Source organism: Salvelinus alpinus, chromosome 1, assembly GCF_045679555.1.
Source record: "Salvelinus alpinus chromosome 1, SLU_Salpinus.1, whole genome shotgun sequence".
Classification (NCBI taxonomy): domain Eukaryota; kingdom Metazoa; phylum Chordata; class Actinopteri; order Salmoniformes; family Salmonidae; genus Salvelinus; species Salvelinus alpinus.
The window spans coordinates 74,087,835-74,106,877 of NC_092086.1; the positions used below are offsets into that span (position 1 = coordinate 74,087,835).

The 19,043-nt window shown below is 46.1% G+C and overlaps 1 protein-coding gene across 1 annotated transcript in view; it reads left to right on the top strand.

The window, feature by feature from the left end:
• The window catches only part of LOC139564401 (alpha-tectorin-like), a 67,795-nt gene that overhangs the window by 31,606 nt on the left and 17,146 nt on the right, over positions 1–19,043 (top strand). Inside the window, 13 exon segments of the mRNA XM_071383936.1 lie at positions 418–444; positions 5,310–5,469; positions 5,647–5,934; positions 6,272–6,409; positions 7,170–7,332; positions 7,533–7,945; positions 9,599–10,169; positions 13,664–14,274; positions 15,565–16,135; positions 16,412–16,871; positions 16,932–17,082; positions 17,864–18,181; positions 18,332–18,548. Of these exon segments, the coding sequence (XP_071240037.1) occupies positions 418–444; positions 5,310–5,469; positions 5,647–5,934; positions 6,272–6,409; positions 7,170–7,332; positions 7,533–7,945; positions 9,599–10,169; positions 13,664–14,274; positions 15,565–16,135; positions 16,412–16,871; positions 16,932–17,082; positions 17,864–18,181; positions 18,332–18,548 (4,088 nt within the window).

Below are 19,043 nucleotides of genomic sequence, written 5' to 3' on the forward strand. Positions count from 1 at the left end.
CTAGCCGTGTCCTCAGAGCATACGCAGACCAGCTGGCTGGTGTGTTTACGGACATATTCAATCTCACCTTATCCCAGTCTGCTGTCCCCACATGCTTCAAGATGGCCACCATTGTTCCTGTACCCAAGAAGGCAAAGGTAATTGAAATAAATGACTATCGCCCCATAGCACTCACTTCTGTCATCATGAAGTGCTTTTTAGAGGCTAGTCAAGGATCATATCACCTCCATCTTACCTGTCACCCTAGACCCACTTCAATTTGCTTACCGCCCCAATAGGTCCACAGACGACGCAATCGCCATAACACTGCACACTCTCCTATCCCATCTGGACAAGAAGAATACCTATGTAAGAATGCTGTTCATTGACTATAGCTCAGCATTCAACACCATAGTACTCTCCAAGCTCATCATTAAGCTTGAGGCCCTGGGTTTCAACCGCCCTGTGCAATTGTGTCCTGGACTTCCTGACGGGCCACCCCCAGGTGGTGAAGGTAGGAAACAACAACTCCCCTTCGCTGATCCTCAACACTGGGGCCCCACAAGAGTGCGTGTTCAGCCCTCTCCTGCGTGGCCATGCACGCCTCCAACTCAATCATCAAGTTTGCAGATGACACAACTGTAGTAGGCTTGATTACCAAAAACGACGAGACAGCCTACAGGGAGGATGTGAGGGCACTCTAAGTGTGGTGTCAGGAAAACAACCTCTCTCTCAACGTCAACAAAACAAAGGAGATGATCGTGGACTTCAGGAAACAGCAGTGGGAGCACCCCCCTATCCACATCGACGGGGCAGTAGTGGAATAGGTGGAAAGCTTGAAGTTCCTTGGCATACACATCACGGACAAACTGAAATGGTCCACCCACACAGACAGTCTGGTAAAGAATGCGCAAACAGCGCCTCTTCAACCTCAGGATTCTGAAGAAATTTGGCTTGTCACCTAAAATCCTCACAAATTTTACAGAGGCCGAATTGAAAGCATCTTGTCGGGCTGTATCACCACCTGATACGGCAACTGCATCGCCCGCAACCGCAAGGCTATCCAGAGGGTGGTGCGGTCTGCCCAATGCATTACCAGGGGCAAACTACCCGCCCTCCGGGACACCTACAGCACCCGATGTCACAGGAAGGCCAAAAAGATCATCAAGGACATCAACCACCCGAGCAACTGGCTGTTCGCCCTGCTACCATCCAGAAGGCGAGGTCAGTACAGGTGCATCAAAGCTGGGACCAAGAGACTGAAAAACAGCTTCTATCTCAAGGCCATCAGACTGTTAAACAGCCATCACTAACACATAGAGGCTGCTGCCTACATACAGACTTGAAATCATTGGTCACTTTAATAAATGGATCACAAGTCACTTTAATAATGGCACTTTAATAATGTTTACCTATCTTGCATTACTCATCTCATATGTATATACTGTATTTTTATACCATCTATTGCATCTTGTCTATGCCTCTGTCATTGCTCATCCATATATTTATATGTACATATTCTTATTCCATTCCTTTACTTAGATTTGTGTGTAATGGGTAGTTGTTGTGGAATTGTTAGATTACATGTTAGATATTGCAGCACTGTCAGAACTAGAAGCACAAGCATTTCGCTACACTCGCTATAACATCTGCTAACCAAAAATTAGATTTGATTAATGCTACATTTCTGTCAATAAACATTAAAAATTATTCTGGTGCGCGTAGATTTTATGTTGTGCACCAGTGCTATACATGTATTTATTTTAGAGCTCTGGACAGGACGCAAGTGTAAACTTTGTTTTTACATTCAATTTATGACAACCATTAATTTAACATTCTACTACCATTCAATCAAATACTGCTTTGAATTAGATCAGGTCTTGTCCCTTGGATCAACTTGGCAGTACATTTGTTCAGTATAGAATGTATAAATGTGTAACAGTATAACTTTAAACCGTCCCATCCGCGAACCAGGGACCCTCTGCACACATCAACAACTGACACCCACGAAGCGTCGTTACCCATCGCTCCACAAAAGCCGCGGCCCTTGCAGTGCAAGGGGCAACACTACTAATAGGTTTCAGAGCAAGTGACGTAACTGATTGAAACGCTACTAGCGCGTACCCGCTAACTAGCTAGCCATTTCACATCCGTTACACTCACCCCCCTTTCAACCTCCTTTTCCGCAGCAACCAGTGATCCGGGTCAACAGCATCAATGTAACAGTATAACTTTAAACCGTCCCCTCGCCCCGACACGGGCGCGAACCAGGGACCCTCTGCACACATCAACAACTGACACCCACGAAGCGCCGTTACCCATCGCTCCACAAAAGCCGCAGCCCTTGCAGAGCAAGGGGCAACACTACTAATAGGTTTCAGAGCAAGTGACGTAACTGATTGAAACGCTACTAGCGCGTACACGCTAACTAGCTAGCCATTTCCCATCCGTTACAAATGCAACATGTAAAGTGTTGGTCCCATGTTTCATGTGCTGAAATAAAAGATCCCCTAAATATTCCAGATGCACAAAAAGCTTATTTCTCTCACATTTTGTACACACATTTGTTTACATCCATGTTCGTTAGCGTTTCTCCTTTGTCAAGATAATTCATCCATGTCAAGAAGCTGATTAAACAGCATGATCATTACACAGGTGCACCTTGTGCTGGGGACAATAAAAGGACAATCTAAAATATGTAGTTTTGTCACACATGCCACAGATGTCTCAAGTTTTGAGTAAGTGTTCAATTGGCATGCTGACTGCAGGAATGTCCATCAGAGATGATGCCAGAGAATTGAATGTTCATTTCTCTACCATAAGCTGCCTCTAATGTAATTTGTTGTGGAAATTCTTACACTGGGACACTCGAAGTCAATCTTAAATTAATCATCCTTTATTTGTCAGCGCGCTGGAGAGGTTCCAACCAGCTCAATGCACCATAGTACACATGTCAATCAAGAGCTCTTCCTGAGCAGTCCCAGGAGTTGTCTTACATATGGCTATACACAGACAAGTTATATTTGCATGATTTAGCATAATTAATTAATCATTACCGTTTTGTTTCATTCATGTGACCGACCAATACTGGTTTTTAACATGTGACAGACCAATACCTCACGAGACTTCTTCTCTCTAAGCTGAGACCTTGAAACTGAGATATCTTTAGTTTGTTCTCAAAACAAGGTCTGGGCATACTGCCAAATTGCAGATTCTGATAAGTGAGGATTTGTTAAATCAGTCACTCGCATGAACACAGAAATTGGTTATTAGAACAGCACATGAATAGAACACAGAAATGTGTTATCAGAAAAGCACAAACATTAAAATTCCATTACACATTTTAGAGAATTTGGCAGTACGTTCAACAGGCCTCACAACTGCAGACCACGTGTATGACGTTGTGTGGGCGAACGTTTTCCTGATGTCAACGTTGTGAACAGAGTGCCCCATGATGGTGGTGGGGTTATGGTACAGGCAGGCATAAGCTACGGACAACGAACACAATTGCATTTTATCGATAGCATTTTGAATGCACAGAGATACCATGATGAGATCCTGAGGCCCATTCATCCACCGCTATCAGCTCATGTTTCAGCATAATAATGCAAAGTTGCAAGGATCTGTACACAGTTTCTGGAAGCTGAAAATGCCCCAGTTCTTCCATGGCCTGTATACTCACCAGACATATCACCCATTTAGATTTATTAGGGATCCCCAAGGCAGCAGCTACTCTTCCTGGGGTCCAAACACATTAAGGCACTTACATATAAAAGATAAAACAGTACATCATATATCATTATTACACCACTACATGTCTACGATACAAAATGTCCTCTGGTGGCATGTCTTGTGGGGTATGCATGGGTGTCCGAGCTGTGTGCTAGTAGTTAAAACAGACAGCTCAGTACATTCAGTTTGTCAACACTTCTGATTGATATGCATATTATTAATGTTAGCTGTACGTGTACATTTAAGGGCCAGCCGTGGTGCCCTGTTCTGAGCAACTTGTAATTTTCCCAAGTCCCTCTTTGTGGCACGTGACCACACTACTGAACAGTAGTCCAGGTCCAACAAAACTAGGAACTGTAGGACCTGTCTTGTTGATAGTGTTGTTAAGAAGACAGAGCAGTGCTTTATTATGGACAGACTTCTCCCCATCTTAGCTACTGTTGTATTAATAGGTTTTGACAGAGAATGTAACTCAGTCAAATCTTTGAAATTGTTGCATTTTGCAATTTATATTTATTTCAGTATAATTTGGCAGTAGAAAGCCTGCCAAGCCAGGCACCAACGCGCCCCGCGAGGGCCAAAGTAAGGACCCTGGCAATTCAAGACAGCTCAATTAAAGCCATCGGTGCTCCGCTGTTTAGGCTGCCCTCTCTTTAGCAAACAAGGCATGGCTCCTAAACAGACGTGGTAATGAGGTCCCAGGCCTAGCTTCCTTCCTCAGACAAAGAGACGCTGGAGCGGCTTGGGTTGGGCCGCAGGGTTCCTGGCTTGGTCCACTCACACGGGACCTCAAGGTAAATGTGATCCTGACACATTGTTCCTGAACCCATAATGGGGCCTTTTCAAGGCTCCTCTAATGGGCCACCATGGCGAAGGGAAGGGGCGGGGGGTACCCCCACGGGAGACCTGGGAGACTGATCTTAAAGAAGTTACGTGTCATCTTCGACCGGCTGGCCGGTTGTCTCTCGTTCCCCAGTGCTCTTGTTAAATGTTTTTTTTTATGAGAAGTTGTCTCTGTGAGTCACTCTTACAAGTCTTTGGTATCAGCCTCCTAGAAGATATATGGTTCAAGTTGCTGGTGATGTGGTTCATGAGGTTTTGTGGGTCTATGGCTTTGGAACAATCGGAAAACTAAATCAACAACACCTTCCTGAATCCCTCTCATTAAATGCCTTGTCCTCAATTAATTATTCTCACTCTCATTGTCCTCAGTGGCCTTACTTCAATCCCTTCTCTGTCTATTTCCTCCATCTAGAATGATCAGACCAGGCACTCCAGTCATTCTCTTCCACCTCTTCAGCTTCTTTTCTCAGAGAGAAGGTGAGTGACGTGGCTCCGATTCTGATTCTGTATCTTATCTAGAGATATAAGATCAGAGCAAATTGCTCAAGGATCATTGTGTTATAGACCGTTACGAAAGAGTGAACGTTCTGTATGTTTAGAAGACATATGTTATTTTCCCTTTCTTTCTGGTTAAACAAGCATGACTTTATTCTTATCTTGATTGAAATCACCAAAATGTATCAGATTACATGAGTAGTCTCTCTATATGTTTATGAACAGTTGTTCCCCATTCTTTGCTAGATCTGTTATGACAGTTGTCTTCCCCTTCATTCAGCTCTTTCTCAGGAGATCATGTACCCCTATGGGCCTACCTACCGAGATCTGGAGACACCCAAGATGGATGATGGGAGTTCCACTGAAATAATTATACTCATGCCATTCATTTTTTTCAATAACACCTACCGCTCCATCTATGTAAGCTCCCATTTACCCCTTCTTTCCTTCCATACCAGTAAATATCCCCAACTCATAAGAGAGAAATGTTGATCCACCATATCATCCATCTAACCAATAATTGTTATTTTGATCATCAATCTGTTCATCAATAAATCAATTGGGACCGTGCCTCCCTTTCTCTCTCTATCTCTGCAGGTCAACAACAACGGTGTGATCTCCTTCGACGTACAGGTGAGCCAGTTCACCCCCGAGGCCTTCCCTCTGAGTGACAGCAGATCCTTCATTGCCCCACTATGGGCAGACGTGCACAACGGCATCCACGGAGACGTGTACTACCGTGAGAGCACAGACCCAGAGCTACTGGAGCGGGCCACACAAGACATCCGCAAGTACTTTAAGAACATGCCCACCTTCACAGCCACCTGGATCTTCGTCGCAACCTGGCACCAGGTCACCTTCTACGGAGGCAGTCAGACCACCCCGGTAAAATAACCACAATCCCGAATCCCAGGGACTGCTATTTGCTCCACACACAAAACACCTGCATGCACACGGACGATGGCCACTGATAGTACCATTTATCCTACAAAAAAATGTTTTTAATCATGTGTCTCTGTGTGATGCTTGTGCAGAACTGAGAGTAACTTTTCATATGTAGTCATCTCAAGTTGAAATATCTTTGAACTTCTGGGTTAGTATTTGTTTAGTCTAATAGGGGTTGTTTGTTTAGGTTAAAAGGTCAATTCTGCCAGGTGGTGAATTTTTGTTTTGTCTCACTATTGAACTTACCATATGCTTGCACATTCTCACCTCTCTATAGGTGAACACATTTCAGGCTGTGTTGATATCGGACGGTCTGTCATGCTTTTCCATGTTCAACTATGGAGAGATCAACTGGAGCACAGGCACAGCCAGTGGCGGAGACCCTCTGACTGGTTTGGATGGTAGCACAGCACAGGTAGTCCGATCATGATAACCTACATATACCATCCCTGGCACTCATCAAACCAATGAGGGGATTCGATTAATGCCTCTGGCATGCCCCGGGTGAACCGGGTTAGCGTTGATTGCATTTGATTTGGAACCGGACTGCCTCCCGCGTGTGAGCCAGGTGCCCCGTTCTGGCCGTCGGCACAAAACAAAAGTGATGTTGGTTAAGCGCGTGGAGTAATGAGTAAGGTTCTGTGTTTTCACATGCAAAATTGATTGCTTTTGATAAAAAATGCTTTATGTCAGATAAAGCATTTTTTATCAAAAGCAATCAATTTTGCATGTGAAATTTTGCATGTGTTCCCAATGATAACTAGTTTGAAAATTTGAGTCTATATTTTATGGGAAATAGATGTTGTACAATGCACCATTCTGCATTGTTGACAATATGACTGAGCGGCACAGATTACCATTCGATTTGTGCAGGGCACACTTTCCTCACCGACCTCACACGGTCACCTGACGGGCATAGCTTAATCGAATCCCCTCAATCTCAACGCCCCACTTACCACCTCTAAAACACATCAGTCCAATCATGATGCCCCATATACCACCCCTAAAACACATCAGCCCAATCATGGTGCCCCATATACCACCCTTAAAACATGTCAGACCAATCACAACCTCCCAGATATAGCTAAAATACAGCAGACCAATCTTGATGCCTCCCACCTCTATGAAAGTGATAACCTCCTCACTTGCCTTTTCCCAATCTCTCCCCTCTCCAGTCAGGTTTTAATGGAGAAATCGGTAACTTCCTCAACCTGCCTGGGTCCCGTTCCAATGCCGTGGTTGAAATCGAGAGGACGACCAATGTAAACCTGCCTGGCCGGTGGGTCTTCCGTGTAGACACTGCCCTGATAGACCCTGCCAATGGCTGCAGTTACAATGGTGGGTAAAAAGTATAACATAACAAAGACTTGACACACTGGTCAAATGTCTCGGTTCAAATGTCTAGGTACTAGTCAAGTGCATGTAGACAGTTTCTGTAAACTTGAATCACTCTCCTCATAACACAGCATGAGTACCCATATTAAAAAACATCATGGCTGGGGAGACCCATAGTCATGAATGTCCATATATTCTCCTAGGGCGGTTCTATCGGCGCGGTGAGATCTTCTGGCTGTCTGACCAGTGCTCCCAGCGGTGCCGCTGCCTGGACATGGACAACGAGGTGCTCTGCCGGGAGGCGCCGTGCAGCCAGCTGGAAACTTGTGAGCAGAAGGAGGGTGCCTTCTACTGCCAGTCTACGCGCACCAGCACCTGTGTGGTTTTCGGTGACCCTCACTACCACACCTTTGATGGCTTCCTCTACCACTTCCAGGGCACCTGCTCCTACCTGTTAGCTCGGCCCTGCTGGGAGGTGGCTGGCCTGCCCTTCTTCAGCGTGGAGGCCAAGAACGAGAACCGCGGCGTGGCCTCTGTGTCCTGGCTGAGAGATGTCACTGTGGAGGTGTACGACCACAGAGTCACCCTGCCTAAGGGCAGCCAGGGCACAATACAGGTGAGCAGAGCAGCACTTCCAAGGAGGACAAATATGTAGGGATGTCTAGGTTTTAGCTCAGCAGGCTAACACAGTCTTGTCAGTTTGCCATAGGTCAGATGGTTATAGGTCAGATGTTGTGCCTTTGGGAGGCTAGGTACATAACAGTGGTCTGATCATGTAGTTTGACAGGTAAGACCAGCAGATCCTGTGTACCGCTCTCCAAGAGATTCATTAGGTCATTACCTAATGTTTTCATAGGAATATTCCATCAACGTCCCACCAAACATACAAAGAATATGGTTGACATCTTCTCAGAATATAAGATATTCATGTTTTAGACACCTTTCATGAACATTCCTGTGTATCAGCCGTCAGGACGTCGCTTGATGGTCCCAAAGAAACCCAATTGTTTCATTATTACACAGCACCCTTTGTTACTGTGGCCAATTGTGCGTCGCCCCACAGACCTCCCGGTCACGGCCGGCTGCGACAGAGCCTGGGCGCGAACCCAGAGACGGTCGACTGGCTTGTCAGTAAATCTGCGATGCAGTGCCCTAGACCACTGCGCCACCCGGGAGGCCAGACTATTCTCTCTTAATTAATTTGATTTACTTATTTCAGAAATGTTAGGGCTTTTATATAGTTTTCTTATGTTGGTGGGGCATATAACCTTGTTTTAATGTTACTCTTGAACAGTGGTTAGGGCATTTGTCATTGGTGCTTGTGGCCTGGGTTTGTGACCTGCTAGGGGAGTCACACTCACATTATTAGCAGTATACAGTATACAGTATGCTTGAAATGCACCTTGAAGTAAATCTCTTAAAGTGCACTCAAGAAAAACTATTTTATTGATCATAGTGATTGAGGAGTAACATTAAAACCAGGTAAAATGCCCCACCAACAATAGATCACTATATAGAAAGCCCTAACGTTGCTGAAATAAGTACATCAAATAAATGATGAGAGAATATTCAGATTAACTGCAAACTGACACAGCCATGGAGGCGTAGCATAAATATCAGAATGCCGTGAACCAAGAGGTTGTGAGTTCAAATTCCGAGGTGAAGACATGCTGAATTATAATTACTGTTTAATTGAACATGCACAATATTATCATATTTTTCAAAGAGTGTCAAATATGTAAGTTGAAAGCACTGTGTCCCGAACATTGTCAACAGACAAAGAGCTGTGAATGGATCAGTGGTTCACCAATCAGGGCCTTGATGGGCTCAGCAACAGTTACAAGGCGAAATGTGTAATGTGATTTTTTTTTGGGGGGGGGGGGATGTTTCTTTGGGATCATCAGGTGAAGTCCTGCTACTAATACAAATACATTTTCTTGAAATATTCCCATGAAACATGTCTAGAAAATGCATATATTATGTTCTGAGCACATGGCAACCATGTTCTGTGTAAATTATGTTTGACATTTAGGGAATGTTTGCCAAGACATGCTAAATAGGTTCTCAGGAGGTTTTTGCTAACAGACATAGAATGTTCCCCTAACTAACAGAAAACTGAACACTCAAACATCTGGGGAACATTACAGGTAACATTACAAAAAAGTTATCTTTCTCTAGAATTGTTAGTTGGGCTATCTAATCTAATATGGTGTTTATGTGGTACTGTACTGCATAATCTGCCCTGAATCTCCTACCTCTCCTTTTCAAGGTGGATGGACTGATGAAGACACTGCCAGTCCAACTCCAGCTAGGTGCAGTCAGGGTGTACCAGTCGGGCATGGCCGTCGCCCTGGAGACCGACTTCGGCCTCCTGGTGACCTACGATGGGCAGCACTACGCCTCCATTTCCCTGCCCAGCTCCTACTTCAACAACACATGCGGCCTGTGCGGTAACTATAACGACGATCCTGCCGACGACCCTGTGCTGCCCGACGGCTCGCTGGCCGAGAGCGTAGTGGCGCTGGGTGGCAGCTGGCGGGCGGAGGACGCTGACTGGCGCTGCACAGACGGCTGTGCCCAGAACTGCAGTGTCTGTGAACCATTGACCGAGGCGTTCTACTTCCGTCCGGACTACTGTGGAATCATCAACAAGACGGACGGGCCTTTCAGGGACTGCAGGGCAGTGGTGGACCCAACGGCCTTTGTCTACAGTTGTGTCTACGACATGTGCAGCAACAAGGACACCATTACCACCCTCTGTCAGGCCATTCAGGCCTACGCCTTAGCCTGCCAAGCCCTGGGGGTCACCATACGAACCTGGAGGTCACACACCTTCTGTGGTGGGTGCTCTTCTGTCCCGATGTATATCTATATGTCGGGTAGAAATGGTTTTGTTTGGACATTTTTATAGCTACCTATCCTTAAAATAAATGACCTACTGTTTCTGTTAGTGATGGATCTAAAATGTACTGGGTGGGAGGGGCTGGTCCAACTCAGTGTCATAAAAAAAAATGCACACCTCCCCAAAGTTTAAAATATTTTCACATGACTCTCCCCTTTTACCGTAAAATAAATTGAACACCCTCACCCCCATATAATTAACTGAAAATAATGTTTATGACCACAAATAACAATAACTGTGTTTATAAAAGTGGATATCAACTTTGCCACTTCAGCATGCTTTTGTGGCGCAGTCGATGCCACGCAGGGCTACGGGCCAGAAGGTTGAGGGCTGGCCGACCACCACAGACGAGCTCTCTCTGCCTGTTTCATTACACTACGATCAGAGTCGGCTGCACACACTGATCAGCTAGGGGGAAATCAGATTTTCAACATTTTGATGCCATATTTAATTTTATAAAATATTTCCAATTAATTTTCCACCAACAAGTTTCTGTGCCAATGCACCACACAACCAATAAACAAAGCATAACGACTTTGGGCACTTTAATATCATGGTTTGTGTTTTTAACACCACAATAAATAGACAATGTCAATCTTGACAAACAGAAAATATATCCCTCCCTACCTTGTAGGCTTACCTAGTATCGAAGGCTTGGCTTGACAATCTCCGAATGTCATTAAACTTTTAAGGTATTTTGTAACAGATGTCTCTTTCCATTCATCAATTGGCCGCTGCACAGTTTGGATTGATTGATTTTATTTGTCAGTAAAAGAAATACGTACAGTACCAGTCAAATGTTTTTGGCCACACCTACTCATTCAAGAGTTTTCTTTATTTTGACTATTTTCTATATTGTAGAATAATAGTGAAGAGTGAAGTAGTGAAATAACACATATGGAATCATGTGGTAACCAAAAAAGTAGCCAACCTTTTCCTTGATGACAGCTTTGCACACTCTTGGCATTCTCTCGAGGAGCTTTATGAGGTAGTCACCTGGAATGCTTTTCTAACAGTCTTGAAGGAGTTCCCACATATGCTGAGCACTCGTTGACTGCTTTTCCTTCACTCTGTGGTCCAACTCATCCCAAACCATCTCCATTGGGTTGAGGTCGGGTGATTGTGGAGGCCAGGTTATCTCATGCAGCACTCCATCACTCTCCTTCTTGGACAAATAGCCCTTACACAGCCTGGAGGTGTGTTGGGTCATTGTCCTGTTGAAAAAACAAATGATCATCCCACTAAGTGCAAACCAGATGGGAATGCGTATCGCCACAAAATGCTGTGGTAGCCAAGTTGGTTAAGCATGCCTTGAATTCTAAATAAATCACTGACAGTGTAACCAGCAAAGTACCTCCTCCTCTATGCTTCACAGTGGGAACCACACATGAGGAGATCTTCTGTTCACCTACTCTGCGTCTCACAAAGACACACCGTTTGGAACCCAAAGGATTTGGACTCATCCGACCAAAGGACAGTTTTCCACCGGTCTAATGTCCATTGCTCGTGTTTCTTGCCTCAAACAAGTCTCTTCTTATTATTCGTGTCCTTTAGTAGTGGTTTCTTTGCAGCAATTCGACCATGAATGCCTGATTCACACAGTCTCCTCTGAACAGTTGATGTTGAGATGTGTCTGTTACTTGAACTCTGTGAAGCATTTATTTGGGCTGTTATCTGAGGTGCAGTTAATTGCCGATATCTGAGGCTGGTAACTGTAATGATCGTATCCTCTGCAGCAGAGGTAACTCTGGGTCTTTTCTGTGGCAGTCCTCATGAGAGACAGTTTCATCATAGAGCTTGATGGTTTTTGCGACTGCACTTGGAGAAACTTTCAAAGTTCTTGAAATGTTCTGTATTGACTGACCTTCATGTCTTAAAGTAATGATGGACTGTCGTTTCTCTTTGCTTATTTGAGCTGTTCTTGCCATAATTTGGACTTGGTCTTTTACCAAATAGGGCTATCTTCTGTATACCACCCCTACATTGTCACAACACAATTGATTGGCTCAAACGCATTAAGAAGGAAAGAAATTCCACATATTCACTTTTAAGAAGGCACACCTGTTAATTGAAATGCATCCCAGGTAACTACCTCATGAAGTTGTTTGAGAAAATGCCAAGAGTGTGCAAAGCTGTCATCAAGGCAAAGGGTGGTTTCTTTGAAGAATCTCGAATATAAAATATAATTTGATTTGTTTAACACTTTTTTGGTTACTACAGGATTCCATATGTGTTATTTCATAGTTTTAATGTCTTCACTATTATTCTACAATGTAGAAAATAGTACAAATAAAGAAAAACCCTTGAATGGGTAGGTGTGTCCAAACTTTTGATTGCAGGGCTTATTTTTTTACATAATTAATATATAATTCCATAGATATAGAGATGAATAAATGCTCAACCTTCAGATGAGTATGAGGGGTGATTTTAAGTACAATTCTTACAACTTTGTTTGGCTGGTAGCTTATTCTTTAGATGTTTGGGGCTGTTGGTGAACCATGATGTGCAGACATAATCAAAGTGACACTGGACTAGCAAACTTGCCAGAGTCTTCAGCATGTCTATAGCTAGGTTTCCATCCAATTGGCGACAGATTTTCATGTGAATATACAAAAATCTTCATAAAAACAATATGCCATTTCAGAGTTTCCTTTAGGAAAATTTGGCACCGGACAACATGACAGGGAAGATTTTAATTTACCGAACATTTGAGAAATTTTATGGACATCCATATGCATTCAAATTCAACCTGGCGCAGCCAGCACCATCAATAAACGAGGGATGTTGGACAAATGAGACACATTTACGTGTCCTTAAAAACAGCCTATAACAAATTACAAAATCACTATTCCTTGTGTTCCGATGTGTAGCATATGCAACACTTTATAGTCTATTTTTTTGGAGGGGTTTTAGGCTACTTTCCTAAAGCAATAATTGTCCACCTCACGGTTCAGCTGTCAGAGATTTGAGCACTAAATGTGTCAGGGCATTGCAAGGCCTATAGGCTTCGGAAGAGAATCTTAGGCCTAACCCCGGAGAGATAGAGATATGCAGGTACCATGCTACGACACCGACATGCATTTCTTTATGTCAGATGGCTACTGCGTCTACTACACAGATATAGACGTACAGAAGGAGGGTAATTTGTAAATGTTCTATCCTTATATTTTGTATAAAGATAAGCACTATATTGTTAGATATTAGTAACTCTGGTAGGCCTGAAACGGTCTCCCTCACCTCAAATTCAACTGTCAGTTGCGGCAGTTTGACCACCCCTCCCCCCAGTATATGTCGATCTGTCCCTTAGATGTGGTTAATATCATAATGTAACTTACAGTAGTAATCATGTAGCACATAACAGCATAACAAACATAGGTTATTATGATTTGTTAAATACAATAACATCCTATTTCTCCTTTGATTGGCTGCCAGCCCTGAAATGCCCTGAGTCCAGCCACTACCAGGTGTGCACCAGTGCCTGCGCCGCCTCATGCTCGGACCTCACCTCTCACCTGTACTGCACCCACCCTTGCACAGAGGGCTGCCAGTGCGACCCGGGATACGTGCTGAGTGGCAACCGTTGCGTCCGGCACCAGGACTGTGGCTGCGAGCGTGAAGGCCTCTACTACCCTCTCAACGACACTTTCTGGGCGGGCCCTGCCGGCGAGGGTGGAGAGTGCACCCTGCGCTGCGTCTGTGGACCCAACGGCGAAGTCTCCTGCTTCAACGATTCATGTAGAGAAGGCGAGGTGTGTGTGACAGAGTTCGGCCTGTTGGGCTGTTACCCCCGCAGGGAGGGGGTGTGTTCTCTGGGCCAGAATGTCGTGACAGCCTCTTTCGACGGGACCTCCATGCCCTTCCCGGACGACAGCTCCTACTACCTGCTGAGGTCGTGTGGGCCAACGCCGGCCAACGTGTCTGCTGTGGAAGTAAAGATGGGCAGGCGGCTGGTAAACAAGGGTCCGTACTGGATGCGGCCCGTGGTGGTCAGGGTGGCCAACCTGGAGGCCCAGATGGGTGGATCGGACTTTGACACAGTGAAGGTCAGTATTATAGCCTGGTGCTCCAGTCTGTTTGTGCTTTAGCCAACTTTTCTCTATGTTTGTTCATTGTCATTCCAAATATACAGTATTGGACCAGGCTATTTTGGTGCTACCTCAGTCCGATTGAGAGAAAATGCATGAGTCTCCAGACAAGTAAACATACAAATGTATGTGTAAAGATTCTCTGAGCATTGATATTGTGCTACATTGTGGGTAGGTTTTCCAGAACCAGGCACAGGAGGTTGGCGGCACCTTATTGGGGAGGACAGGCTCATGGTAATGGATGTAGTAGAATAAGTGGAATAGTATCAAACACATGGTTTCCATTTTATTGTATGCCATTCCATTCGCTCCGTTACAGCCATTATTATGAGCAGTCCTCCCCTCAGCAGCCTCCCCTGGACCCAGGGCAACTTTACTTCTAGACTACGAATCACTTTCAGTGGAGAAACTTCATTTAGCATTATTTTACACCAGGAGTAGGCTAAATACGAGTCTGGGAAACTGGCCCTGAAAGTCTGTCATCAAGAGATGAATACCTTTCTCAAAGTCATTTAGCTGGAATACGTAGTTCAATTGAGTACAGGCTTAACTGAATGACAACAGAGATAATATAGTAAGGAATTGTATTGAATAGTTTGGTATAGGCTTTGTCTCCGAGGAATGCTCCTCAGAGCAAGATGCTGATGACAGGTTGCCCCATGCTGGGGGAAAAGAGTTCTAATGACGGGTCTTAAGGTTATTATGCTGGTGGTGGTGGGGAGATAGGTCATTGGACGACTGTTGCTGCAAAACAACAAGGTTTGAGTCGACATATAAATACCCCCCCTAGATTCATGCCCATTGGTTGAAAGAAAGATAGTGATTATTGCACGAGTGAGTAGGTTAATCAGCAACAGCGGTGGAATTGCCTTAGTGTGCCATGCTCATAGGCGGAAGTTAATAGGTGAACGACTTTCCACACGCTTGCTAATAGAAGAGGAGGAAGAGACGTGACGCTATGCTGACGAGCTAACATTAAGACACAATACTATAAATACCTGCCATGCTGACAAGGTATCATTATAACCCCTGCCATATAAATACCTGCAATGCTGATGAGTGAGACAGGAAGCGATGTGAATTATGAGTTTACTAGATGAATGAAAAGATCCATTCAGACCAGCCTCACTGATTGAAAATGTGTAACTACATGACAGATATATCACTGCACTACTGTACATTACAGTGACTGAATGTTGCTGCTACTACCTCTCTATGACATAATGTTACGATGTGTCTAAATCCCAGCTCAACGGTGAGCTGGTACTACTGCCTTATGTCCACCCACTGGAGACCCTTATGATCTACCGTGCCCCTGGCAACGCTACCGTGGTGGAATCCAGCGGATTGGTCCTAGTCCGCTACACGCGTCAGGGCCTCCTCAACATCTCTCTCTCTACCCTCTTTTACAACGCCACCTGCGGCCTGTGCGGTCTCTTCAACGGAAACGCCAGCGACGATCTCCGTCTGCCTAACGGCCGGCTGGCCGAATCCCTCGAACTCTTCACTGACGGCTGGCGGGCCATCGCTGACGACCTGACGTGCAATGGCGATTGCGACAACCTGTACCGCATGTGCACGGACCTGCGGCTCTACCAGAGCCCGTGGATGTGTGGCAACATCAACGACCCGGGGAACAGCTCCTTCCTGGCGTGCCACGGTGCCGTCAACCCCTCGCCGTTCTTCCGGAACTGCCTGTACAACATGTGCGTGCGGGAGGGAAACCGCTCGGTGCTCTGCTCTTCGCTGCAGGCGTATGCCTCGGCCTGTCAGGATGCCCAGGTGGGCCTTGCTGCCTGGAGGAGTGCTACCAATTGCCGTGAGTTAGTCCCTCGCCACCACCTTGGAGTGATGTTGAGTGATGGACTGATTGTGTATTGTTTCCTTTATTAACCAAACCTTGGCTCTGCTAATTCTGAATAGCCCTTTCTCTTGTTTCTGTTTCTATCTCTGTCCCGACCTCTCTCTATGTCTCTCCCCTTTTCTCTCACTCTCTTTTTCTTTCTGTTACGGTCCCTCTATCTCTCTCTCTCTCTATTTGTCTTTTACCCCACTCTCATCTCTCTCCGCCCACCCCTCGCTCTCCTTCCCGCAGCCTTGCCCTGTCCGGAGAACAGCTATTTTGATGAGTGCACCAGCGCTTGCCCGCTGACCTGCGCCGGCCTGGACGAGCCCGCCGAGCTGTGCCCACTGCCCTGTCAGGAGGGCTGCCAGTGCAGGGAGGGCTTTGCACTCCGCAACGGCCAGTGCGTGGCGCGCAGCGACTGCGGCTGCATCAGCTCTGGGGGCCGGCAGCTGGCCACCAACCAGATCTTCTGGAATGACTGGGAGTGCCAGGAGCGCTGCTACTGCAACGGCTCGGACAACAGCGTCTACTGCACGCTGGCACCGTGCCGGGAGGGTGAGTACTGCCAGGAGGGCCTTGAGGGCCTCTACTTCTGCCAGGCGCGCACCGAAGCGCTGTGCGTTGCCGCTGGTTACAGCCACTTTCTGCCATTCGGAGGTGTGCCCTTCGAGCTGCAGAGTAGCTGTACCTTGATCCTGGCTACAACGAGGTGCAACGGCGGAGTGGCGGGAGAGGAGGATATGGACCAGAGCACCTCCACCCGACCCAGGACGAGCACCAGCGCCGACCTCCCTCGCTTCAAGCTGTCAGCCCGGAACGAGGAGAGGGACACGGGGCAAGCCATCTGGGTGAGGGGGTTCATCTTGGAAGTCTACGGCTATGAGATTGAGGTGTCTCGGAGCTACAAACACACCATCACAGTGAGTGTATTATACACTTTTCACACTACCTTTCTGTCCTGAATTAAACTGTACTGTACTGGATCAGATATTTTCATTTCCCATTGTCCTTTTAATCACGATTCCAGAAACTATGGTGGATGCGTAACTAGGCCAGCTCAGTAAAATTTGGTTTGACTTGTCTCGGTTCCACTCAGTAGGGTGTAAAGCCTGGGGCACAGTCAGTCTTGTTAGACTTTATTAGGAAGAACCACGTGTTGTAAGTAACAGGCCAAGAATTTTACCAATGCTTTTTAGTGCTTTTCAATCCAACTGAAAAAAAGACAGGAGAAATGTGTTCTTACTATGTCTTGACACTTTTCATTTCAATGCATATTCATCCTTCCAGTGTGACTGATGTGTTGTGAATCTCGCACAGACGTGTGAGGGAGAGTTATTTGTTAATCAAGCCGATAGAATAGCGGAGCAAAGAGTGAATTCCTCTTTGATTGGCTCAGGGCAGATCTTATTTCCATCTTTTATCAGGCTGGATTGGGCTCAGGGGAACGGCTGACCTGAGCGACATTTGGAAAAGGTTCACAAACCTACACAAAGATCTGAGGAGAACCACAATACACACACTCAATCCTATACACTCACACTTGCTAGTTATATCACACACACACACACACACACACACACACACACACACACACACACACACACACACACACACACACACACACACACACACACACACACACACGCACACGCACACGCACACACAAACAGTCATGACTCACTCTCCCATGCTCTCTCCCAGGTGAATAAGGAACGTCTGTACCTGCCTTTGAAGCTGGGGCCGGGGAAGGTCCATATCTTCACTTTCGGCATGCAGCTGGTGGTGGAGACGGACTTTGGCCTGAAGGTTGCCTTCGACTGGAACACCCTGCTCCTGCTCACGCTGCCTCGACGCCTCTACAAAGCCACCTGCGGCCTGTGCCAGGGCATGCCACTTTCCTCTCCACCCGCACTCACCACCACCAACTGGGGCATGGCCTGGGCTGAGCAAGACACATTCTGCCAGGTGGGCTGTGGCGACTCGTGCCCACGTTGTGGGTTGGTCGAGAGAGGCTTTGGTGCCATCGATGCCCCTTTACTCGTCACGGACGCCTACATGGAAGGCGTGGCCCAAGATGGTGAGGGAGGAGGAATCAATGTTGATGGCGGGGGTTACACAGGAATCCGATTCCACCTGGGCGAGGAGCTGTACTTGTTTGTGGAGCCCGAGGCAGTGCGTCTGTGCAGGTTGATCGTGGACCGCGGCGGTGTGTTTGCGCGCTGCCACAGCAAGGTGGCGCCGGCGTTTTTCTACCAGAACTGCCTGCAGGACACATGCCTGGACCAGGGTGCCTCAGGGACCATTTGCAACTGGCTGCAGATCTACACCAGCACATGCCAGACCCAGGGAGTGCGTGTGTTAGGCTGGAGGAGTGACACACCCTGTGGTGAGCACAATAATAATTGAGGCATGAATCAAGTAGATTGAGTTGAGTTTAATTCTCTCCAGCCCAGGTGGAGGCTTATCTTACATGGAACTACTCCTCAGTAGTAATAGCCTATTAGATAATATTAGGTTCTGACAAACAGAGTGAAAAACTAACGGACAACTGGTCAAAGCTCAAACCAAGTTTATTCACCCACTGGGTCAAACAGCTACAAAGACAAAACATGTTTACACAAGCACATATATTTATACCTTCCTCCTATGCTGAGTCTCCTCCAACCAATACATCTCTGTTTGCTAGACAGGACTTTAGTGGTGCCTGTTCTTTCTCACCTCATCTGACCTGAACTCATCTGACCGGCCAAAATTCCTCACTCCTCACCCAACTCACGCCTGTCCTACCTTATCTGTTGACTGAAACCAGAACCATTGCCCTCCTCCTCTCCATAGGATACATGAGATTTAACAATAGCATGTTCTTACAAAATGTAAACTT